The sequence below is a fragment of the Oxyura jamaicensis genome, chromosome 26 (assembly GCF_011077185.1).
Source record: "Oxyura jamaicensis isolate SHBP4307 breed ruddy duck chromosome 26, BPBGC_Ojam_1.0, whole genome shotgun sequence".
Classification (NCBI taxonomy): domain Eukaryota; kingdom Metazoa; phylum Chordata; class Aves; order Anseriformes; family Anatidae; genus Oxyura; species Oxyura jamaicensis.
In genome coordinates, this window is record NC_048918.1 from 974,664 (window position 1) to 999,258 (window position 24,595).

The 24,595-nt window shown below is 53.2% G+C and overlaps 2 protein-coding genes across 4 annotated transcripts; one reads left to right on the forward strand and one right to left on the reverse strand.

The window, feature by feature from the left end:
• Positions 1–227: 227 nt before the first annotated feature.
• MLN (motilin) lies at positions 228–14,264 on the reverse strand. 3 transcript variants are annotated; one of them, XM_035347131.1, is made up of 7 exons: positions 14,023–14,264; positions 12,553–12,642; positions 8,174–8,244; positions 4,266–4,415; positions 2,668–2,772; positions 1,180–1,288; positions 228–463 (listed from the first exon to the last, which is right to left on the reverse strand). In XM_035347131.1, exons 3-7 carry the CDS (start codon positions 8,204–8,206, stop codon positions 438–440), a joined length of 423 nt encoding a protein of 140 aa, XP_035203022.1. In that variant the 5' UTR covers positions 8,207–8,244; positions 12,553–12,642; positions 14,023–14,264; the 3' UTR covers positions 228–437. The 3 variants fall into 3 exon arrangements, with proteins under 3 accessions (XP_035203022.1, XP_035203023.1, XP_035203024.1); XM_035347132.1 differs by having other exon boundaries at positions 228–367; positions 14,023–14,262; XM_035347133.1 differs by having other exon boundaries at positions 4,266–4,391; positions 14,023–14,255.
• A 3,706-nt stretch (positions 14,265–17,970) lies between these two features.
• LOC118178532 (green-sensitive opsin) lies at positions 17,971–22,318 on the forward strand. Its single transcript, XM_035347136.1, has 5 exons — positions 17,971–18,391; positions 20,124–20,292; positions 21,463–21,628; positions 21,752–21,991; positions 22,181–22,318. Exons 1-5 carry the CDS (start codon positions 18,031–18,033, stop codon positions 22,310–22,312), a joined length of 1,068 nt encoding a protein of 355 aa, XP_035203027.1. The 5' UTR covers positions 17,971–18,030; the 3' UTR covers positions 22,313–22,318.
• The last annotated feature ends 2,277 nt before the right edge of the window (positions 22,319–24,595 follow it).

Sequence of the window (24,595 nt, forward strand, 5' to 3'; positions counted from 1 at the left end):
CCTGGTTTGTCCCTGTACACGTTCCTCAGTTTCCCTCTTTGCCAAAAGGGAAGGTTAAAACCTATTAGTCCACGAAGATTAATTACTCATGTGCTACAGCATGCTTTGTACTTCTCAGAAGGACGTGATTTCTCTGGAACTGGAAACCCTCCCTCTCGTCTTTCCCACACTTGCTGCTTGCCATCTGGCTGAGAGGCACGCGGAAAAAAGAAGGCACAAATCCTCCATTTAATTATACTGCGCATTTTATTATCTCACCTCAGATTTTGTTGTTAATCTCTTTTACAGATTTCATTTACATAAGTGGAGTCTTTTAGCTTTAGCAAGCTGCATCGCTTTCTCTTTTGATGCTGCAGATATCAGTCAGCTAAAAAGAACAGAGAGGAAAGAACAAGTGTCCTTAAATTTATCATCCAGTCTTTCCCAGGCTTTCAATATCATTTTCTCCTCCTCAGCTCCTCACCTGAAAAACATGGAGGCTGAAATCAGCACAAGCCAAAGTAAAATAACTCCCTCAGGGATAACAGGGACCCTGTTGTCTGGGGTATTTTAGCCCAAATCAGACAAATGTTCAGTGATAACACTAGTGAGAATCATTCCGTCACTCCCGAAGGCTGGAACAGCTGCATCCCCCCAGCCCCTGCATTTTTCCTTTTGCAATGCCCATACACTAAGAGAAAATCCCAGGGCTGGGTTTGTTAGTGCTCAAGACCTGGAGCTGCAGCCAATTCACCCGGTGTTAAGCTTCAGTGCAGGGAGCAAGGTGTTCGCACCTGGCCGTGGGTGCCGAAGTGCCTCACGCTCTGCATTATGATTATTATAACGCAGCTAGCATTGAAAGTGTGGTCGGAAATTGCACCCTAAAGACTGAGGACTTTCGGGGAGGAGTAGGGAGGTGGGAAGCAGGGCTGGGGAGAGCTGCTGGGAAGTGTTGCAATGCTGCTAACAGTCAGCAGCAGCTCTGGGGCCCAGGCAGCACCCGAAGAGAGCGTCTAACCTTCCCAGAAGGGAACCGCGTGCGTGCGAGTGGGTGGGGTATCTGAGGACTCTGTAAAGTGAGCAAACATGACACAAAAGCCCTTCTGAGGAATATAAATATCTCGGTGATGATGAGCTGCTGGGGGGGGGGGCGGCGGCGGGGCAGAAGTCCCCAGGCAGGAATCAACCTTCTGACAGTACCGTCTGGGGTGTCCTGTAACACCTCGGCGAGCAGTTTCTCCAGGACATCTTGGTATTTTTCCAGCTGCCTCGAGATGAGCCACATCCCGGCCTTAACAGGAACAGCTAGCTGTGGAGGAAGCAGGAAAATCAGGAAAAGCTGAGGGGAGCAGAGGCAGGTAGGTTGGGGTGCTCTGACCCCACTTTGCTCAAGTCATTAAAGGGTCTAAGGCTGACGTGAGATGATCCTTGCATGGGGAAAAGCAATGTAAATCAGCCCCACGTACTGCAGTGCAATCTTGTGCTGGTGAAAATGCCAAAGTTTTCATGCGTTGGAGCATCTAAGGTGTGACTCAGAAATACAGAGAAAGGCACCTACCAGCAACAGAGACTGCAAAGAAAAAATCATTCCTGCACCTTAAAATCCTCCGCTATCTCATACCTTGACCCTTCGAGACAGCAGCTTTACTGACGCTGGCGAAGCATCCTGCCACAGAAAGGGCTGAGGACGAGACATGGCCCTGCCTCCAGGCTGACTTTGAGCCATGGCCCAGGTGTGCTGGAGTTAACAGAGCTGCTCCCCTCGTGTCTGGAGGCACGGGAGGGCTTGTGGCTGCAGCATGTGGGGAGCATCGGACCTGGGATGTGCCAGCTGTTTAATGCTTTGAACTGCAAATCCTTGCTGTTTAAATCCTTTCATTGATCATCGGTGTACCGCATTTATGAGAGCAGTTGCACATCGACCTGCCTCTTGGCCAAACTCCAGGCTGGCCCCGCTGCCCGTCCCGCCGCTTGGGCTGGACCTAAAAGCTCCTCTGGCTGGCAGCAGGCAGCTGCGCTGAGCACAGGAGTGGCTGCATCGACCGGGCAAAGGGCTCCCCGTATTCAAGTGGAAAAGTGCAATTTTCGGACTTAGCTAACCAAGTAAGCGTGCCTTTGAGGGCTTAGGCTGGCACTTAAATCCCTAAAATTGGCAATTTTCTGCTCTGTATACAGGCTTTGGGGGGTGCAGCCGTACGGGCCCGACTTTATAAATAAGATCCTGGCGGTGCAGAGGACTGAGATGGGAGGTGAGTGACACCAGACAGCTGATCCGGAGCTGCCTGAAAGAGTGACAAGTTAAAACCAGACCTGAAGCAGAGCTGCAAATTACTGCCTTGCAGCTGGCTGGCGTTCGCTGAACGGCGGAGACAGACCTCATGTTGTTTCCATCTTCCCATGCTAAGGGAGAGGCCAGGCAGGTCTGAGGGGCTCCCAGGCTGCTAAACCTCTGAGATGATTTATGGCTTGGAGGTAAAACCTTTCTCTGATGCAACCTTGCCTGGCAGAGCTGGTAGGAAACGGGTGGTATTGCTTTACATGGGCTGAGCCCCCTAATAACACCCTCTGGCTCCTCTTGTGGCACCCCAAAGCACCCAGTGGTCACCAGGCCCCATGGGACCGCCCTTGGGCTCTCAGTTCTCCCCCACGTGTCCTTATGAGCTCTTAGAGCCGCAGGGTTCAACATACCTGGATCGTCTTGACATCTGTGTCACCCTGCTCAGCGAGGCCTTCCTCATCCAGCTGCTGCAGCGGGGTCAGGGACTTCTTCTGCTCTCTGTTCCTCTCCTTTTCCTGCAACCCCACAGCAGAGAGCAAACAGGGCAGTGATGCTGTAAGGCCGCTTCGCACAGGTACCAAACCCGCTCTGCATCACATCAACAGCCAAGGAGCAGGGCAGAAAACCAGAGGGACTGGAGGTCTGAGAGCTGTCTGCTGCATCCTTCCCCAGGGCCACCGCTCATGGGGAACAGACCCATCAGCTGCGGTCATCGTGGCCTTGGGGATGTAACCGGTACGCAGGAGGGGCCGCGATGCTCAGTGTAAGGCTGGGTTAGGGGACTGCAGGCAATGGCCTGCAGCAAACCTGGGTGACTGCTCTGATCCGTGCAAGACACCGCTGCCAGCAGGACCTGGCAGCCAAGCACAGCGACCTCACACAGCCATTCCAGAGGCCCAGTCCTGGTTCTTTGCTGTCTCAGTGGCACCGAAGTTTAACAAAAGCCTGCACGAGCTCGTTGCAAATGGAGAGCTCTGTGCAGACAACACATATTGCCAGACTTTCTGGGAAGCCTGTAACATCAGTTCTTTCCCACTTACGGGGCTAATATTGGTTTCAGGACCCTTCCTTTCTTCCTACCCCAAACAGAAAAGCCAGAGTTGCTTTGGGGCATGACCGACACAACAGGATGAAAGATGCAGCGCAGGCTGTGCTCAGCGCCACGCTGACTGCTTGCTGTGCGCCCGCTTTGGTTGGAACACGTGCTCGGAGGAGAAGAGGCAGCCTCTAGAAGAAAGCTAAGACTGATTTCACCCACGTACCTCCAGAAGCCCCTCAATCACCAGCAGACACATAGCTAAGAGGGTGACGACGTATGAACCGTCTGGGGACTGTGCGTGGGTCCCCATCTTCTCCTACAAGGAGGCTGAAGGATGTCTGTGCTCCCCATAAGAAGAAATCACTATCCAGTGAGCAAGTAGGTGTTGGGAAAAAAAAAAGATTCCTCCCCAGTATCAATGGATTGTGTCGTGCGGGGGAAGCTCCCTTTGGCTGTGTTTAAGGAGAAGATGCAGTCTCTGAGGCTGCCTGCCTGACACCTTTCAACAGTATTAGTTTCACATCAAAAGGAAAAACATTCTCTCTGCGCATCCCAGAGGTGACAACCATCTGGAGGATGGTTAATTATTTGTTACAACAAAAAGACCCATCAGTATGATGATGGGAGGCTGCAGCTTCTCTATAGAAATTACAGCCACTAGCATGGAGGAAAGAAAAACGAGCTGCTAGCAGCTGATGATGTCCCGCACAGTTTTTTAGTTTCTATGTAAAGGAGCCCAGACTCTTCTTTAGTCTCACATCTTGGAAGTGTTCTCTGCCATCTCCTACCACTTTGGGATGAGGAGGGACTGCCGCTCCTAGACGTTCTGTCCTAACAGAGGGGCCAGACGATGGGAGCAACAGTGGCATGGCGTACACGGGGCTTGGGAGCAGAGGGAGGAAGAGGGAGGAAGAAGCCTTCCCTATGTTTTTCAGGGCTCCTGCCACCGCAGGACATCTCGTGAGTTACCTGCATCTTTCGGAAGTCACTCTGGGTGAAAAAGGGCACGAAGCCTTCGGTCTGTTCAGCCAGCAGAGACACCACGTACGCCAGCAGCAAACTGGCCATCACCTTCTTCGAAACCATCGTGAGAGCCTGAACAACACAGGGAGGAGGGTGCCAGGGTGAGAACAGAGAGGGCCGTTTGACAAGAAATCCCTTCGGCTTTTCATCAGCTGCAATCTAATTTAGCCACCAGCTAACTAAAGGTATATTTACTCTTCCAGTTGCTCCTAAGCTGAGAATAGAAGTGCCTTGACTGACAGTTCTCCTCTCAAACTATTTCTTGTAAACAGATTTGTTCTTGAGCAATATCTCCAGAGACTGAAAGCCCAGCCCTTCAGTACTGTTAAAGACTCCCTCTGTTCTGCAAGCTTTAGCCCTCCAGCTGTAGTGGTTTAAGACCTGCACACATCCAGAGCAAAACACACGCGTCAATCCCACTGACAGCAAGGGAGATGGTGATGCTGCAGGAGAGAAAGAACTTACTACAGCTCTTTTGTTAAATTTTGTTTTTATATCCCTCACCCTTGAAAATCTGCACCGATAGACTGAATCCTTTAATAAGCCTCGCTGGGTTCAGGAGAGCTGGGAAGGGTGTTTGCCAGCCCTGCTGCATAAAAGTCTGGTATAAAGGGCTTTAAAAACTACCTTCTGAAGTGATTTAACAGTGACTTTGCATTGGAAGAGAACTTATATAAACATTAAATGCTCTCTTTAAATATTAAAATATTCTCTCTGGACGCGTTTAATGAAGTCTGCTCTCACGGCTTAACTACTCTACCTGACTGGAGCCTGATCCTTAATTAGTTTCAGAAACCTCTCAGTTTGGACATTATTAAAAAGACATTGTTAGGTCAAATTTGACCCCTAAATTAGATTTCCCATAAATATCAGCTAGTATTGAGCTGGAGGCCGGTGGAAGTTAATAAATATTCCCTTCCTGCAGCACTTGCCGGTCACATCCCCCAGCTGCGTGCCAGGCCAGGGGAGCTCCGATGGCAAGAGAAGGTGGCTGCAGCCCCATTCCTCTCCCTTGGCACCGCTCTGCACCCAGGAGAGGGCATCTCCTCCCTCAGCACCCGTGCCGGGACAGAAACCCCTCAGGCACACTCAGAGATCGCCCTGGGAGACCTCGCGAAATGGAGCTGTTGCTGGAGCGATCAGAAGGGGAATTTCTCAGGCTCTCCCCTTGTAATACAGCACGTCGATATGCATATGTGCTGATAATGCGGTGTTATCTCCGTAGCATCAATCTTTTGTGCGGTTTCATTTATTCTAACACTGCAATGAAATACTGCCACATGCAGAGAAATAAACTCAGTCACCTCCTTCATCTCGTATTGACTAGCCCTTTGTGAATTGATTCTCTCCCTCTTCCTCCAGAGAAACACCCCCACACATTACTCCAGTCAAAAAATATCTTTTCTGAATGTCTATTCCTTATTTTGTAGGCAGGACATGTCTCTCAGACCCGAGATCTCCGGCTCAATGCCTCTCCAGGCAGATATGTACCTTGTTGTTTGTGAATTTGCTTCCCAGCTACAAAGAGAAAGCACAAAGCAGGAGGATCCCAAGTTCAGCATCAGCACAACAAAGCACCGAGGTCGCACGAGGCTGGGAGCAGCATTGCCCAGCTCGGCTTATGCCTGCATAAAATGGAAGTGAAGTGCCAATTCGAGGGCAGGAGGGGTGAATATCCACCAGGTACCGGTGTGAGAACAGTGACAAGACAGTAGGTTTATCAGCCAGGCTCTGTCTTCCAAAAAAAATTAAAAAATCAAGTTGTTACCATCAATAGGAGCTGTGCAAATTTCTTTTTTGTCTCTTTAAAGCAGTTTCCCAAGTGCAGAGAGCACCCAGGGCTTGCTGTGCCTCTACAGCACTCTCCAGTGTCTGCTGGGTGCTCAGGGCAAGCAAGAAGGCAGAAGTTGATGGAATCAATGCTTCCACCGCGTGTTAAGAGCAGAAAGCACCTTTCCCCTTATTTAAGCATTGATTTTGTTTCCTCCTCCTTTGTCAGAGCTCTCCCATGTTTAGCAATCGCTGCTGAAGCCAACGGGTTCTGGTGCCACCAGCACCCACCCGAGCACCCACAGATCGCCCCACTGAGCTGGGGAACGGGAGCACAAACCACGCACCTACCTGGTGAGCGCAGCCCGGTGCTGGAGGTCAGAACTCTTCTCGTTCCCTCTCACACCTGGATGCTCCTGCTGTGCTGCCCACCCTTTATATACCCACGCACACAGCTGTGCACGCACCAGTGCTCGCTCATTCCCCTGCAGCGGTGCCCCCACTCCCAGCAGTGCCGGGGAGCAGCTTCCTGGCATGCATGGAAACGAGCGTGCCAGATGGGCAGCACCGTTATCTGCATCGGATTTTTAAGAGTTTCTCGTTTCCAGGATGATCCCCTCCCCAGACTGCCGTCCATAGGCTGGCAGCTGTTCTCTGCGCATCCCACCAGTGGACAGGGCCCCTAAAGCAGATCGCTGCCTGCCTCAGTTTCCCCATCTATAAGGTGGATAAATTCCTCTCTCTCAGCTTGGCTACGTAGGTGGTGAGCCCCCAGGATAATGTCTTTATGATGCAAGTGTATCAGCAGCCAAATGATGCACGCATCGATTGTATTTCTACTGTCGTGGTAACAAATCACAGTAACAACACCAGCAAACGGTGCCAAAACCAGCAGAATGGTGTTTGACCCACTGGCATTACAGAAGCATCCATTCAAGGCAACAATTCCCCTGGCAGGATCTAGAGCTAAATATTAGTATAATAAATACAACTACATATGCTAAACCTATCACCAAAAGCTTTATGAACTGAGCAGATGAGTGGGGAGATGCCAAGGCAGCCCGGGCTATTTGTCTGCCCATTTTGAGACCTGTCTGGCCCCTGTTACCATAATAACCACGCACCTCGCACTCCTGGGCACAGCACTACCCCTCAGGGACCAAACCGAGCACTAACATCTCTCTCCAGATAAATGAGGTGCAGAGAGAGCAAGCGATTTGCCTGAGATCTCCCAGGGTTGTCCCTGGAAGCTGTCAGACAGCCGCTGAGGCTGGAGGGTTTGGGATCCGGCCAGAAACGTCCCGGTGCTGCTCACAGACCGGCGGCTACGCACGAGGAACCTCGAAAGCAAGCAGCCACAAATGGGGGAGATGCAGGAGGAAAAAATGAGGTGGAGAAAGCAATGAAAGCCTCCTGCCTCAAATGGCTTCACGGGGTGTTAGAGCGGGGTTCCTGCCCGGCTGGATGAGCACTAAGCACCGGCGCAATTTGCTGGAGACAAGAGGAGAAGAGCTACAGCCCAAACCCCTAAAATGACTTTTCTCACCTACCCGCGACGCAGCTGATCGATACGGCGTGTACACACCGCACTGCGCGGCGCTCCTCGCACGGCGATTGCTGCTGCCACCGCAATCAATACCGCTCAATCTGGGCCAAATCCTGCCTTGAAGCTGTGGCAGTCGCCGAGATGCTTCCCAGATCCCTGTGTATTTATTACTGTTTATCGCTGGGCAGCGAAGTGGTCCTGGCTGTAAAACTTCTGGGGAGCTCAACATAGTTTTTCTCCCTGGGACCATGGGTATGTGTGCTGATGAAAAGGATATTACGGAATTGGTTGCTGGGCTTTTTTTTTTTTTTTTTTTTTTTTTTTTTTTTTCCCCTCTCCCACCTTTGCTAAGGAATTTGTGCAAAGCCCGTTTGACACCGGTCCTTGTTTTAATTGACTTTTTCAGTATCTTTTTTTTTATGGTTATGATGGATGCAGCTGACGAGTCAGCAGATGGTGCTGGGAAGTGACAAATTAATTACCAAGAAAGGTCACTTTTGCAAAGCACTAAACTTTCCCGTGTCTTGTCCCCTTTTACCTCAAAAATGTGGCTGGCTGGCAGCTTTCCCATCCATCTGTGGTGAAGCTTTCTGCACTGGAGAGCACAACCTTTAAAACAAAAAGATGAAAATTAATCACATCAGTATTAGCTGGATGCTGTCGGCCAGCTTCACCTCGTAACTATGCAAAGGTACTCAAAAGGGAAAGGAAACAAAATCAGAAATAAGGGACCTGACTTCAGGACCTCTTCAGTGGAAGCACCAGAGCGGCTGGGAGCAACGGGCACCTTTTTGCTCTACTTTGCCCGGTCCCTAAAGGCAGGCTTGGCACGCCCTGTCCCCAGTGCAGAACGAGGATTCGGGAAAATAAAAGTCACAGCTGGAAGTCTGACCCCCAGCATCACAAGGCAAAATCTCTGCCCTGCTGCAGTCCCTGTAACAACTCGCAGTCTGCAGGCTCCCTTACACCCTCCGGGTTTTATGAAGCAAAATTACGGCAGAGGTTAGAAGCTTAACCAAAAAAAAATAAAAAAAATACAGGCAAAATGAAGCCACTCGCAGTCCTGCTTGTACCTAAAGTTAAACTTTTGCCATAACTGGGAGTAATTCTAACAGGCTACTGGCAGCGGTAGTGAAGTTCGTTAAGCCATGCATCAATTGCAGCGTCAAAGAATCAAGGGAAAATGAGTTCCTTGTGCCAGCACCACCAAGCATTTGTCTCCATGTCCTGTACTTTTCCCTCCAAGTCACTCCGTGCCTGGGGTATTTTGGCAAGTGGCTGGCATTAAAACAGGAGCTAGAAGCCAGCGCTGGTCTGAAGCTGAGCTTCAGCCCCGGGCTAAGGCAGCGCGCAGAGAGCAGGGGGGGAAAGAGCAAACGGCTGGAGCCCTGCTGCCCCGTACGTGGCTGGGGATTTGTGTGCCCCAAAGGCTGTAATTTGGGGGTGTCAGAGCCATAGCAGAGCAGGTCACCCTCTTTTTCCCCCCTGTCCAAAAATCTCCTTGAATGGGGCCGGCACATCCAAGAAGGGAAGCCTTGCCTTTGTGCTCGGAGGACTTCAGTTTGCTCTCACAGCTCCATCAGACCCACACCAGCCATCAGGTTTAGGCAAGCTCACAACCCCCAGCCCCTAATTCCCCTTCCCGATTCCTCCAGGACTATCAGTCTCACCTCCCTCACATTACAGTGCTTTTACTTGGTGTCAGACGGGTCAAAAAGCCTGGCGTGTGAACTGCTGAATTTAACGTCTGCAGTCACAGCTGAAGTCAACGTGGGTAAGGAATTCATTTGAGGTTCCTGCTCTGGAAGTGGGAGCAGAAAGCTCTTTCTCACAGCCCAGGCACCATCCTCCAGCTGCTGCCTCTGCATGGGCGCCTTACAGATTTAGCAGGCACTGCTGTCTGTGGCTGCTGAACTCTGCTAATGAATAAAGCACCGGTGGCAAATTTTAATGCAGTTTTCAAAATATTAATGCTAGATAAATATTTGAAGAATCACAGGCTTAAAACACATGATAATTTGCATCATAAATATTTTAAGCACGCAGGCGTCCCCCTCCTGTCCCCGTGCTTGCTTTGCACCCACTTCCATTTCTCCCCGCTGCTCGGCAGTGTAATTCATGGTAATGCTCAGCCATGCAGCCGGGCTGGGAAAGAATCGATAGCAAGGATTTAACTCCTGCTGACTCCCCAAAACAGTTCGCCCTCCTGGTTCTGGCAGGCTAATAATGATCTTTTGGATTAATGGGGAATTTGCCTCGTTTTTCCTCTCTCCTCCCACTCCACTGCCTGGTTCCTACGGCCAAGCCCGAGCCCGGAGGCTCCTGCTGCTGAGGGCTGGGAGCTGTGGAAGAGGTGCAGGACATGGAGAAGGTGCTGGATGCTGGAACGAAGAGGCTCTCGCACCTTCAAGAGCTTCCAGCAGACATTAAAACCTGATGTGTCAGTGCTTCACCTCATAACTCCAAAGTCTTTCTGGAAACCAAGCTTAAGGTCACCAGAAGCGAGGACACCTGGAAATTCTGCCCTCTGCCTCACTTTCTGCAGGTCTGCAAAGGACATACGAATGAAAGAAGGAGGACAGCACATCCATCTGGCTACAGCCTGGAAGGATTTAGCTTCTCCACCAGAGGTAGAAGAGAGTCACTAGCCAAAGTACCCCATTTGCTAATCATCGTATTTCATCTAAAAAAATTAAAACAGGTTTCCATGCTTATAAAAATGTTACAGTCTCCCAGCTGAAAAAAAAAAAAAAAAAAGGATCATTGATTCCTTGCTTTGTTTTTCTTCATTTTTGGTCACTCCTTTGCCATTCTCTACCCAGTCTGGAACAAGTGAAGAGAGAAAGGAGAGGAGGTGAGAAAACAAGATGGGATACAGCTCATCTGTTTCCATTTTGGTGTTCAAATCCAAACCGCCAGTTTTGCACTAGAAGGCTCAGGAATATTTTTAGGAGCACTGGAAAATGCAGTCTCACGCGCTGTGAGGGGCTGAGGCTGCCTTGTCCCTCATCAGTCGCCGCTGTCCCTTTGCCCCAGGGCTCAGCTGGAGCTGGGAGCCCCTGCGTGCCTCCAGCACCCCCAGCCCTGGGCTGAGGCTCTGGAGGCAGGGCAATCACTTTGGAATCCTTCAGGAAAGGAGCTCCCTGCCCCACTCGCAGGGAATATTTATTAGATTTGATGAAAGAGCAATTTACCCTTTACACACACCAGGCACCCATTGACCTTTTATTTTCGTATTACCTCTCTTTACACCCCCTACTGTTCCCGCATCAAACAACAATATATCAGGTTAAGCATAGCAAGGCGAAACACTAAGGCACCAAGAAGTGCATTAAATCGCTGCTTTGCAGGGCTGCTTGCGCTGCCAAATCAGCAGGAAGGTGATGTATGATATTCTTGCTCGCATGCGGGATGCAAAATGCAGCCCCACGGTCGCCTTTGCCGGCGAGGTTTGCAGGTACAGCCTGCCTCCCTGCAGAAGGCAGCAGTGGTTTTCCTCAGAAGGGAAGGGGAATAAAAACCTGAAGAGCGAGCATTCAGGATCCAACCCCCAGCCTTTGCTGCTCTTGGCCATGGAGATTATCTGTCCATGGGAGAACTGCAGCACAAAAAGACATTGCTGTTCTCAATGCTGCCAGCTCCCACGAGATCTCCCGATACAGCGGGCCGGATTACGCTGGATGCCCAGGATTTATCAGCGCTTTCAATGGAGAACCACCCTTTTCATTCCAGAAGCCCTCAGCATTTAACAGGAGTTATCTGCAGCAGGGGAGAAGCGTTTGCTGCCGCTTTATCTCCTTTCAGACTTTCAAGGCGCCAATTCAGTCCGCGAGGCAGCAAGGAAACAGGGTCAGATGTCTTCGGGGTGAAAAAGAGACCGTGCACGTGGCGAGTTAATGAGCACGCCGAGCGTGGACGGTGAGGCTCCAGCACCCACATGGGTGATCAGGGAAACATCCCAGCTGGGACGTGGCAACACCAGCTGCAGAAGTCAGACAACAGCAGAAAGATCTGCAGAGACAGGTGCGTCCGGCCAGGCAAATCTGATTCCAGCACAGGACACAAATTTGATAAAATACCTGCTTAATCTGGGGATGTTTTGCTTAGGTGATGAATAGCAACCTCAGTGAAAGCCTCTCAACCACAAAAGCTTTAGAGAGCTAAAGCAGTAAAGACCAAGAATTAAGGAGAATAAATATTAATGTAAGGAGTGAGAAATCAATCATTTTTTTCCAGGTGGTCCTGCCATTACTTGGGCTGCTGCATTTCCCTCTTTGCTCACGCCGTGTGGGGCAGGAGAGCAGAGCCCAGCCCTGCCGAGAGAACGGAGATGCAACAGCGGCACAAGACCACAAAATGCATGTGGAAAGGAAAAAGAGGCAGTAAATGGGAAGGGAATAGGAAGCACAAAAGAAAAGGGTCGCTGCACCAACACAGGATTCAGCCTGCAACAGGAATTGGTGCAAACCCTCTGCTGGTTTCAGTGGCTGGAGGTCAAGCAAAGCGCCAGGCTTACCCCGGCCAGGCACAGCCCAGAGAGGTGCCGTTACGTAAAGGGATGGGGAACGCCAGGGTGGGCTGGGCGGAAGAAATGAATCCAATTATGGGATGAAGGGCACAGGGAGAGAAGGGACACGTTTGGTGTGGAGCAAATCCCTACCAGGCTTCAAAGCAGGGACAAGAAAAAGACAAGATGAATTCCAGTACAGGATGCGCAGCCTTGACCCCAGTCAGGAGGAATAGCAGCCTCAAAATGGGGCAATAAGGTACAGAATATGCTTCTTCTGGTGGGAGGCCCGAAGCGTCTTTGCTGGGAGCTGTTTCACCAGTTTTGACTGTCCATGGTCCCATAGGGATGCTGGAGCACAGAGGCGTACCAGAACCAGCTCCTCTGAAAGCAGAAAACAAGCAACCCACCTCCAGACTTCCTCCATGATTTTCCCAAAAGATTACGTCCCGGCTGGCCAGCTCACAGCAATCTCCACAGAGAAAACCAAGGGCTATGCACTGGAAATGAAAATAAAAATGACCCAGTTATGACAAAATGAAACAGCCTGTATGAAGCATCGCTACAGAGGGCTACAAACATCCACAATAAGGCCCCGAGGAATAACAGTTCAACTTCAAATGAGATTTACAAATTAAAAATAAAAGATTATTTCTGTTTGCCTAAACCCCCGTTATCTGACTGCTCAGCCATTCTCAAGGCAGGCCACAGCAAGTGATACTGAGCACTGCAGAACAAAGGCTGCTCTTTTGCATCCCTTCAGCATTCAATGAAAAATCTTTCCTTTTGCCTCTCGGGCACTGCAGTTACGTGCCTGCCCCTGGATGGGCAAAGCAGAGCTTGGAGAGAAGAGCTGGACAGAGATCCCGAGCTGCCAGTTCTCCCTGTAACCACCCCTTACCTCCCACCTGCATCAAAGAGCCCCTAAAGCAGAACAAAATCCAGCCAGGATTTTTTTTATTTTCTTTTCCAATTTGCAAGACACAGACCTCCCAGGAGCAGGCAACATCTTCCCACTTGCGCTGGCCATTGCCTCGTCAGAGGCTGGCTTGCAGCTGCCAACACACAGCAAGAAGTGGTCGCGATGCTGTGGCTTGCTGGGCTGTGCTGCCTGCTGCCCCCGGTGCCACGTGGCTGGTGAGGCTGTCTCGCAAACCTCTGCAAAGCTCTGGTTTATCACTTCGTTAAAGGTGCCGACAGCACCACGCTGAGTGGTGCAGGTCTGCAGCAAAACCGGGATTGCTCAGCTCGCTGGCAAGAAAATGACAGGTCCCAGGGACTTTTTGTCTCTCCAAGGAAATCCTGCGCTGCTTGCAGGGATGCTACCTAGATCAGCGGCAGGAGGAAAAGCTGGGGAGGTGGCAGGGGCCTGCTGGCTTGCACATGAGATGTGGGTGGCAGCGGTGAAGCTCTCCCTGCTTCCCAGCTGCCTTCTGGCTCTGGTGGGGAGTGAAGGGGAACCTGCTGGGAAAGCAGGACCTGGGGGTCCCCCTGCCCCAAGCTCATGCGTGCAGCAAGCAAAGTAGGACATAGACTTCTGTGCACTCTAATTCTGGGTGAAAGAGGCAAGGGCATGGCATAAAGAACCTCTCTGCACCACCAGCTCCTTGTCCTGGGTGCATGCAGCCGGGTGAGCCCAGCAGAGCGGCGAGCTGCCAGCCCCACCAGCCCCGGCCGAGTTAATCCACGCAGAGCAAGGAGCAGCCAACCAAACCAAACTGCAAATACATCTGTGTCCTCCTTCTCCCTGCCACGCATTTAAATCTATTTGATCCACTCTAATGGATTGATCTACAAGTTTGTGCACACACATCCTGCTTTGGACGGGGCGGCTGGCAGCGCCTCACCCATCACCTCCTGTCAGCTCCACTCAGCCTCACCTCCGCCGGGAGCCGCTGGGAACGAATCCAATTACAGGATAAAGGGTTTTCTTCCCCTCCATATGGTCTCCATAACGCTCCAGCTTTATCTTGCTTTAACCCCTTTCCTGGCGAGGGAGCTCACAAGCCCGGTGTAAGCGGCTCAGCGCAGCGGCCGTGCATGGCTGCTATCTGATACGGGGCGGCGAGGTCTTCCCAGGGCAGCTGGGGGACCTGGAGGCACCGTGATATTTGTGCCTCCCTCTCCTCCTGCCCAGGAGGGAGGAACAAGCCCCTCCAGCAGATATATTCAAAGCAGCGTGTTGCAGAACCTGCCAAAAAGCACAAAAACAAGCTCAGCCTCGCTTTGCATTCAGTGTTGGTGCCTGGTGCTCGTGGCCGAGGTTTAAGGTCCTGTACGTGAGCCCATCACCAGAATTTAAGCTCAGCCATTTGCCTCAGGAGTGATTTCTATTACTTTCACATTTCTCTGCACCCTATTTCCCGTGTGCCCTTGGGCAAGTCGCTCCTTCGCATCTGTCCAAGCGGCCGTGCTCCTTGCACAGGGGCAGGGACGGGGACAGCAAAGGGCTCCCAGCCGCCACCCCCACGGGAAAGCCACCCCCAACACGGCTGCGAGGCTCGCTCTGCTTGCCACTCAGATCCCAGGAACCAACCGTATCAGCTCGGTTATTTGATTATAATTATCGTTTCTTGCTTTACACAGGACATGAAAGCCTGGAGAAGCTCAGGGCTCCTTCACGCAATGTGCTGACAAACAATGAATAAGAGACAATCTCATCTCAAAGAGCTTAGCAAAGCAGAAAAGCCTGTGTGAGGGAAGAAAAACCTTCCTTCTCCTAAGGACAAACACAAAGGATGCACGCTTCTCTTCTTGCATTAAGCAGGGCCTGAATTTTGCCATTGCTTTCTTTGCCATGGAGCCGGCATAGAAAGCAATTGAGAGCTCTCTGGGAGACAGTCTGTAAAGTTTCCCCGCTAAGAGACGCCAAATTAAAGCCATCACTTTCCATTTCTGTGACAGGGACACAGAGGGAAGCAAGGTTGCATTCAGGGCATGTCCTGGAGGAACCAGCTAACCTCCCTGGTGAGGTTTTCTCCTGCAGAGTTGATTTGAGGCCTTCGGCATTGCTCCGGCTGCCGCTGACCTGCGGAGAGCTCTAAATCCACGTCAACAGCCTCGGGGTATCGACCAAAACGCCGCCCTCAGCCTGCCAGGGGGAGAAGCTGAGTCCACGAGGACAGCTGGGAAGGGACAGCCCCGTGTTCAGTCCCCAACCACAGGGGATTCAGGCTTACCTGCTCCCTGTTCACGTCCCCAGAATGGGAAAGGGACGGGTCCAGACCTAGCCCAAGATGAAGTGAAAGTCCTCTTGGCCCAGGTGTTGGTAATCCTGCGTATGAAAGGCTGCTGGGGGCCAAGCGCAAAGCCCACGTTGTGCCATGTGTTAGCTGGAACAGGGAGAGGAGAGGGCTTGCACTGGTCGAAGAAAACCAGACCTCTGGTCCTTCTCCCCCAGCCTTGGTGCACAGACTTTCATTTTGCCTCCTTCCCCCTCAAATATGCTTCTTTTGTACAATTATTATTTTTTTTACTCTTTAAGACAAGATGAGACACCACAAAGAAGTGACAAAGTCTCATGGGAGGAAATATTAGGAAGTGAAAAGTCGCTGTCCATGGAGATAACCACGATTCTGTGCAAAGCCTTGCAGAAATGCCAGAGCTTTCAGATGCTGCTGGCACTGGCAGCAAGGTCCAAGTCTTACGAAGGTGGACAGGCCTAGTGGTATCCTTTAGGTGAAGGGAGCTGTCTTCCACCATGAAAGATTCCACAATGGAAACGAGATTCACATCTGCACATGCCTCTTTATGTGTATTAACTTTCTCTTTTAGTATTTAACTAATTCTGCAAAAACACGCTTAGCTTTTGCACATCCAGAAGCCTGACTATGGACAGGAAAGGCATGAAACAGCTCTGGGGAAAGCTTTGAGATGTAGGGCCAAGGGAGATCTCCCCACAGAAGTCTTCTCCTCAAGGAAAACCTTGCGGAAAGTCTTGAAAAGATCCGGGCTGGGAACTCCACGCCTGGTGGTTCCACAGGACATGCAGGGAGATCGCTCGGAGAGGCACGGACATCCCATGGGGACTGCTTATCCCAGGGCACCTGAGGCTGCTGTGACCCACTTACTCTTGCCATGTCCTACTTCTGCTCCTCTCAGACCTGTGCAGATGGATCAGTGGGCCAGCGATTAGGACATCATTCATCCCACCCACACCCCTTAGCCTTCCGCTCCTGCCCTCTAGCTCCGAGAGGCTCCAGGCTAGCAGGAGACCTCATTCCTCCAGCGGGACAGCATTGACTTTTTCCATCCACCTTGCCTTGGTGGAGGGCAGCTGTGGGAAAGAGGCTAGCAGCTTATGGCATTAACAGATCAGGGCCATTAACACCACCAGATGTCAGAGATTAATGGGAGAGCTTCGCTAAGGCGCCTTAGGCAGGTCCCCTGGAGAAGGAGTACCGCTGACCCAGAAGGAAGAAGTGGGAAAGAGCTTGGCCGGGATGGAGCTCTGGTGCTCCAAGCTAGCACTGATGCTGCTGAGAAGGGTTTCACAATCTTGCGTGCACTGGGATGGAGGTCCCACACCTCAAGATGAGCACCAAGAGACCAGGAACTTCCATCCCAGTGTGGCTACAGGCTGGTGCTGGTCTCTCTGCACCATCTCTGGAGGGAACTGGGGACAACAGCATCACCAAAGCTTACCTCCCCTCCCCCAGGGAGCTCAGGTGCTGCTTCTCCAGCAAACAGCAGCACCATCAGGCTGGTTTTAGAGCTGTGGCCAGGGATCCTCCCTAAGCCCTGCCAATCCTTGCAAAGCCCCAGCCCAGACTGGTGTCCAGCTTCCTGGGACTGGGAGGTGGCACGGACGGGAGACGCTGGATGGTGTACTCCTACCGGAGGTCCTTGGAGGGTGAGCCAAACAAGACACAACCTCCAGCCAGGAGAGGAGGCAAGGCAGAGGAGGAAATTCAGCTCTTTGCACTCTAGCACAGCCAGGGTGCAACACAACCAACCTGCCCCCCAAATGCTCTTTTTTTTCCCCAAACTTGCAGCCTTTGGGATGGAAGCAGCTTCTCCTCCTACCTTTACCCAGCACCACGCACGCAGGTGGCCCTCACCCACGTCAGCAGGGCCTGGTTTTGCCCTGTGACAGGGAGACGGGCCCAAAACACGCAGCACCCACGTTGAACCAGGCATGGGAAGCACAGCACGGCCAAACTCTGTCTGCTCCTCTCCCAGTGACCAGCCTGAGGATGACGGAGCAGGGCTGGGCATCCCTTGGGCCCTCAAGGCTCGCACGGAGTCCTTTGGCCACCCAGGGACACCCCAAAGGCTATGGTCCACCATGGACCCAACCACAGACCCATTTCCTCCATTGGTCACCCAAAGGAGCTGCTCCCCAACTCACCACCTCTCCTCCTGCCTTTACCCCTCTTCCAAAGGGATCCCCAAGCCCTTCCCTTCCTCCCCCCAACTCCTCAAACAATATTAAACACTTAATGGCAATTAATACGCTTTAATGCAGGTTTTGGGGCCAACTGGCTGCTTAGAGGGTTCTTAAACCATCAGCCCCTCTCAATCCCGTTGCCCTTGTCATACAAACTTAGCCTAGCCCCTAATCCGGCCTCCCCCCGCGCTCCCTCGAGGAGGACCAAGGGTATAAAAACCTCCCTCGGCACTGCCAGCCCTCGATGTGGTGCGGGGCCAGCGCACCACCTCTCCTTCCCTTGGGATTTACTGTTGTTCTTGGCACTTAATTCAGTTTTGGCGTGAGGGGAGGGGTCTTTTATTGATTTTTTGTTTTTTAAACATTGGGTTGGGGCTTCCCCCTCCCACTTTTATTTATTTTTTTTTGTAATCAGGGTTGAAAAAATAATTAAAAAAAAAAAGAACATTTGCTTTAGAAGTACCCTTGAAAGCACAGCAGCTGCCATAATACTGGCAGGATGAACGGGACGGAAGGTATCAATTTTTACGTGCCTATGTCCAACAAGACAGGGGTGGTGCGAAGCCCCTTCGAGTACCCCCAGTATTACCTAGCCGAGCCCTGGAAATACCGCCTTGTGTGCTGCTACATCTTCTTCCTCATCTCCACCGGTTTGCCCATCAACCTCCTCACCCTCCTGGTCACCTTCAAACACAAGAAGCTCCGGCAGCCGCTCAACTACATCCTGGTCAACCTGGCGGTGGCTGACCTCTTCATGGCCTGTTTTGGCTTCACGGTCACCTTCTACACGGCCTGGAATGGATACTTCGTCTTCGGCCCCGTTGGCTGTGCCGTGGAGGGCTTCTTCGCCACGCTGGGAGGTAAGGGCTGCGGGGTGGGAGCCTAGGTCTGAGGCCAGGCTTGGCAGCAGGTGATTTTGCTTCTTCAGGGCTTTAGGAGCCCAGATCCATGCCTTTGTGGTGCTGTTGGGATGGCCCCACCGGCATGGGGCTCCTCATGCAAGATGCTTCTTCCCCATGGCTCCAAGATGGGGATGAAAAGAGATTCCTGCAAGTCTGATCTTGATGCCCAGATGCACCCACGTCACCACTAGCAGGGCTGCTGCAAGGAAACGAGCAGGCCTGGGAAGGGATCCGGGTTTGCAGGATCCTGGTCTGCAGAATCAGGCCTGGGGCCATTTGGCCCAGCTGCCCAGGGCGCATTCAGGGGTCTTACATCAAGGTCACACAGCTAGCAAAGACCTGCTGGGGACGGGCACGCCATGTCCTTGAGCCAATGCCAAGCATCTTTCCCAAAAGGCTTCCCTTTTTGGAGCAAGGTGAAGCGTTTGGGAGGGTTCAGAGAGGGAAGGGACATCCCAGGAAAGGAGAGGGAACCTGCAGAAGGGGTATGGGCATGGAGAGGAGGAGAGCAAGATGAGGAGAGGGGCCACAGCTCATCCTGGAGCAAAAGGAAGCGGTGGCAGCTCTTAACCAGAAGAGAAGAGCAGCAACACGGCGGGGAAGGAGGATTCCAGACTTTGCAGCAACCGCTCAGCTCTGCCCCAGTTACACCCAGTTTGGGTGCCTTTGGGAGCTTCCTTATTTCATTTCTCAGGGATGCAAGCGCTGCTAATGCTTCGCCCTGCAGAAAGCCCCCCTGCAAAACAGGGAAAATCCATTTTGCACCCAAACCCCCGCAGCCAGCCAGGCCCACGCTACGCTTTGCGATCTATCTGGCAGCCGCTAATCCTTGCTGCAGACACTCACAGCCACTGCAAAGACTTTAATTTTTTCCCCCTAAGCGGGGTATTTCCTGCAATGATGCAGATCTCAACAAAAGATGGATCTTCTGCTAGGCAAAAACAAAGCTAAGCATCCTGATCCGAGCCACGGACCAGCGAACGGCTTGGGGTCTGAAAACCCGGTGGGTCTGTGCCGTTTCCAATCAAGTCAGTGTAGGGGTCTTCCAGCAGCATTATTTGCCCGTCCAGGTTTCCTATCTACTAAAGCAAGCGGTGGCTCCTGAGCACAGGGAAGGAAGTTTGATGGGAAGCAGTCACTGAGCAGCAGGTCTCCAGTGAATCCTAGCACAGGGTGTAGTTATCAGCAGATTATCACAGCTGGGGGCATTAGCAGGCTTACAGCACCGACTAAACGCTCCCAATCCCCTGAAGTTTAATTATCCCTTATAAATACATGTGCATGCACGCTCACCCACACAGCCTCCCCCACATGCCTCCCCCCGATCCAGCACTGGCAGAAGACTCCTGAAACACACATTTAAAGGCATCAACAGGTCTGAATGCATCTGGCGTCTTTGCCAGAAACTATGCTTCCTTGTGCCCTTACTCCCTGTTGATTTAAAAAAAAAATGATGAAAAAAAAACACAACAATCCCCTCCTCCATCACCAGCATCCCACCGCAACGCAGATGCCCCCTCAGCTCCCAGACCTTTTACACGTCTGAGGGAGGTTCTCAGTTACTGCATGGGATGCAGGTTTTCCTTTGTTGACCCCCCACCCCTCCATCCCTGCTGTGACCACGAAGGGAAGCGCAAGCCCAGAGGAGCTCTCGCCACCACCGCGCGCCCTCCTTCCCTCCCTCCCGCAGGCCAGGTTGCCCTGTGGTCCCTGGTGGTCCTGGCCATCGAACGCTACATCGTCGTCTGCAAGCCCATGGGAAACTTCCGCTTCTCCGCGACCCATGCCATGATGGGCATCGCTTTCACCTGGATAATGGCCTTCTCCTGCGCCGCACCACCCCTCTTCGGCTGGTCCAGGTGAGTCGGGGGATGCCTGGCAGCAGCCCCAGCTGGCTCAGCACCTCCAGCTGCAACTGCCCTTTATACCCTGCAGGGAAAGAATGGCTTTGCTAGGCACGGCTCGTCCCACCCGTGCCGTGAAGGTCCCATTTCTCTCTGCAGATCATAAAAGGGTGTTTGAGCAACCAGCCCCCTGGACAAGGCTGCTCTGGGGAGCAAGCGTGGCCTTGCTCATGTGCTGCTGCTGTAGCGTGGCTGCTGGGAGCCCCGCAGCACCTTTCCAGCATCCCTGCCATGCTCTCCCTGCAAACCCATCTGTTCTGCTCCCAGCACCGCAGTGGATTTCAGTCCTGGCTCTTGCATGCACACATCTGGCTCTTACACGCACCCGCAGCCCCTGCCAGGAGCCGATGCATCAGCCGAAGCCCACCCAGAGCATAAGGGAGGAGTGAGACGGGGGTGATTTCCCAAAGCTGCAGCTCCAGCCCCAGCTGCCACCCCACTGCGGAGCTGCCCTGTGGGTCCAAACAAGCCCCTATCAGCTCTTTGGGCACAGGCAGGAGGTGGCTTTGGGGCAGCAAAGTCCCTCCACCATCCACCTAAAACACGGCATGGGCGCACAGCTCCTCTCTGGCTTTGGATTAAGATTCAGGGCCAGGCAGGTCCTTGGCTTCCCATCCAACCTGACCTGTATTGCGCCCAGGACGTGAGCTGTGCATCCTGCTGCCCGGCACAGCGGTGAGGACCAAGCCCTCCAGAGCTCAGGCCCACCGAGCCAGCAGCTCTTGTCCCCGCTCAGCATCCCTCCATCTGCAGAGGGAGAGAGCAGGTGGCTCCTGGCAGGCAAGTGCTCAGCCACGTAGGAAGGAAATAAATAGCCCGCTGCCCGTGGGAGGAAGCAGTGTCACAACAAAACGATGCTATGCACCCAAGTGCAACGCGCCGGCACGGCGTGAGCGGTGCTGCGGGCTGCTGGTCCCACAGGAGCTGTGCTGCAGAGCCAGCGAGGCCAGGGTCACAGGGCAATAGGCACGGGGTGCAGAGAAGAAGCTGGGGAGCAGCTTCCCCCAGACATGTGCCACTCTGGGAGCATCCCCCCTTCCTTGGGGAAATCCAGTCCCGAGGTTGAACCCCTCCTGTTGTCCACGGGAGGGTCCTGGTGGTGGTCCTAACCTTTCTCGCTGGCAGATACATGCCCGAGGGGATGCAGTGCTCCTGCGGCCCCGACTACTACACCCACAACCCCGACTACCACAACGAGTCCTACGTCCTCTACATGTTCATCATCCACTTCATCATCCCGGTCGTGGTCATTTTCTTCTCCTATGGGCGCCTCATTTGCAAAGTCCGAGAGGTAACAGCCGGGGTGGGGGCACACGGAGGGGTGAATGGGCACCGGGTGGGCAGCATGGGCAGGAGAGGTGATGCTGAGGAGGGGGAAAACCGGGGGCTGCCCCTCACTGCCCCCCACCCGCAGGCAGCCGCGCAGCAGCAGGAGTCGGCCACCACGCAGAAGGCAGAGAAGGAGGTGACGCGGATGGTGATCCTGATGGTGCTGGGCTTCATGCTGGCCTGGACGCCCTACGCCGTGGTGGCGTTCTGGATCTTCACCAACAAGGGAGCGGACTTCACCGCCACGCTCATGTCAGTGCCTGCCTTCTTCTCCAAGAGCTCCTCACTCTACAACCCCATCATCTACGTCCTCATGAACAAGCAGGTGAGATGTCCCGGGGCTCAGCCTCTGCCCTGCATGGGGCTTCCCAGTACACCCAGTGTCGCTGTGGGCACCTTGGTCCTCCCCAGTTGCATCTCAGCCCAGGGGAGCAGCAAGCCCGGGGCTCTCAGTCTCGCCGCTCACCCCTGCTGCCCTTGTTGCCACTGTTCTCCTTTTGTCTCCCCCCTTCAGTTCCGTAACTGCATGATCACCACAATCTGCTGTGGCAAGAACCCCTTTGGGGACGAAGATGTCTCCTCCGCCGTATCTCAGAGCAAAACCGAGGTCTCCTCCGTCTCCTCCAGCCAAGTTTCACCTGCATAGACCATGGACAGTTTGAACTGGGGCGACCACCGAGCTCGGGGACCAAGACAGACACCCTCGCACCCACAGCCTGATCCCACGCAGTCACTCCCTTGCACACCAGCAGCCCCCTCCTGCCGTCCTGCTGAGCTGTGCGCTCCTGCCTGGCAAAGCAGCCATGCGCACCCTGCCACGGCTTCCCCTCACCCCCATGGGTACCAACTTGGCACGCTGAGCCCTTCCACGCCGCTGTGGTCCAGCACCAGGGCACCCCCAGGTGCAAACACCAGCCCTGGGGCACCTCAACCCCTGCACATCGATGCTGTGCTAATCCCATACTGGGCAGCCAGAGCTGGGGTGCAACAGCACGGGGGGAAAAAGCAAGCCCCAGGCTCTTTGGGGTACGGGGGTGTCCCTTCACGGCACCTGCTGGTCCAGGAGGGAAATCCGCTTTAGAGCATCTCTGCCCCAGGGTTTGCATGCAAAACCTTTCCCCACATGCTCGTGCAGAGCTGCAGGGCGGCAGCAAGGAGGGTGGATGCTCCTCTCACCGTGGCTTCACAAGCTGTGCCACTCCACAGCACCATTTCCATCCCATGCTCTGCACCCTCTGTAGCACCTCTGCAGGCACCAAAATCCACGTCCCACCCCCAGCGCCCGGGAGCTGGTCAGGTTTTGGGGATGCTCCCTACTTGCCCCCAGTGCCAGCAAAGGCCTCAGCTTGGTTCACATCGCATTAAAACAGCGGCAGCCAGTGGGAAGCCCTACAGCAGAACATTCGCCTCCCATCCGCTCGGAAACACGCTCCCTGCTAGCATCCTCCTCTCCCTGGTGCTCAAGGGAGCGCCTCGGAAGCATTCAGCCCTCATTTGCAAAAACTAAGCATAAACGAAGACAGCACCGCCGCCAAATCCCCAGCAGCACGGATCCGCGGCTGGGGCGGTCTCGGCTGCCCCTTGCCAGCACCCTGGGTCTCGCTGGGGCTGCGCACCCTGCTGACAGCACAGCCGACAGAAATCAATACCCGTGGTCTTCATAAATCAATGTGACAAATGGAGCTGTGAGCAGGCTCGACTTCAAGCCTGACTCCCTGTATCCCCAAGACAACACTGTAGATATATTTTGTGTGCGTGTGTGTCTTGGAACCTGTAAATATTTGCTCACACACTTTGAAGTCTCTATCTTTCTCAGCCCTTTCCTTCTCCTCCTTCTCCCAGCTCCAAGGCACAGAAATCGTCTTTCACCTTCGCTCCTGCTGGCTGGACAAGCACGGCCAGCCTTGGAGGGTGGGACCGGTACCCAAGCACTTTCCTGTACATATTTTATAAATAAATAACATCGTGTCAGCACAAGGACTTCTGCAGATGAGAAGTAGGGATTAAAAAGTAAGAAATAAACAGAAGCAGCACGGAGAAAAAAAAAAAATGAAGATGCTCAGTCCTTTTCCTTTCTCTTGGGCTGTGTCGACAAGACGCTGATGTCCAGCTGAGAAAACACCATGCTGCTGTTAGAGACAAGCCCAGGGCTGCCTCAAAAGCCAGGAAAAGGGGACCTGGGAATTATTAAGCACAGATCACAGAGGTGAGACCAGTGACTGTCCCCAGCAAGGTAACAGCCCCGTCAGCTGAAGCACCAGAAGGGGTTAGGAGCAAAAAGGGACAGGGAAAAGGCACAGGGCAGCTGGTGTGGCTGTTGTATCACAGCCGTGGGGGCAGAGGTGCTCGCTGCCCAGCCTAGCACCATCCATTATGTTTTTTTTTTTTTTTTTTTTTTTTTTTTTTTTTTTTTTGGCCTTTAATATCTCAGCGTCCACCGCACAGCCTTAAATAAAGCTGCAGCGGAGAGCTTTTTGCAGAGTTCAAATTCCCCTCCCCACGGGGCCATTAGAGTCGGCAGCGTTAAGGAATTGGCAGAGTCAGGGAAAAATTGTTCCCTGTGTCAGGGAATTTGTTACCGAGCCGGCTGGAGGGCGATCCCAGCCGCGGGCACTTCTGGGGCTCTCGCCTGCAGCCACCCCCCTCCTTTCGGCACACACCTGCCCCTTCTCAGCCATTTTTCCTCCTCTTTTGGGCCAAAGCAACCAAAGCTGATGGGAAGCCCCAGGCGTGCCCCCAGGGCAGGGATGCAGGGACAGAAGCCCCCAGCCCCAGCTCCCCGGGCACCCAGCAGGACCGAGCCTGCATCGCCCAAATCCAGGGCTCCTGGCCAGAGCCCGATGCTGGGGTCACTGCCGGAGCGGGTCTCGGCTCCGCTCTCACACCAACAGCTACACTGAATAATTCATGGCTCATCCTCCCTTCTCCC

Excerpts from the sequence above, each read along its gene's own strand:
- LOC118178532 (XM_035347136.1), top strand. The coding sequence starts at position 18,031 with ATGAACGGGACGGAAGGTATCAATTTTTACGTGCCTATGTCCAACAAG. Across the intron at positions 21,629-21,751 it reads TCATTTGCAAAGTCCGAGAG|GCAGCCGCGCAGCAGCAGGA; the intron begins GTAACAGCCGGG and ends CCCCACCCGCAG. Across the intron at positions 21,992-22,180 it reads ACGTCCTCATGAACAAGCAG|TTCCGTAACTGCATGATCAC; the intron begins GTGAGATGTCCC and ends TCCCCCCTTCAG.
- MLN (XM_035347131.1), bottom strand. The coding sequence starts at position 8,206 with ATGGGAAAGCTGCCAGCCAGCCACATTTTTGAG. Across the intron at positions 2,773-4,265 it reads GTGACTTCCGAAAGATGCAG|GAAAAGGAGAGGAACAGAGA; the intron begins GTAACTCACGAG and ends GTGGGGTTGCAG. Across the intron at positions 1,289-2,667 it reads CAGATGTCAAGACGATCCAG|CTAGCTGTTCCTGTTAAGGC; the intron begins GTATGTTGAACC and ends CTTCCTCCACAG.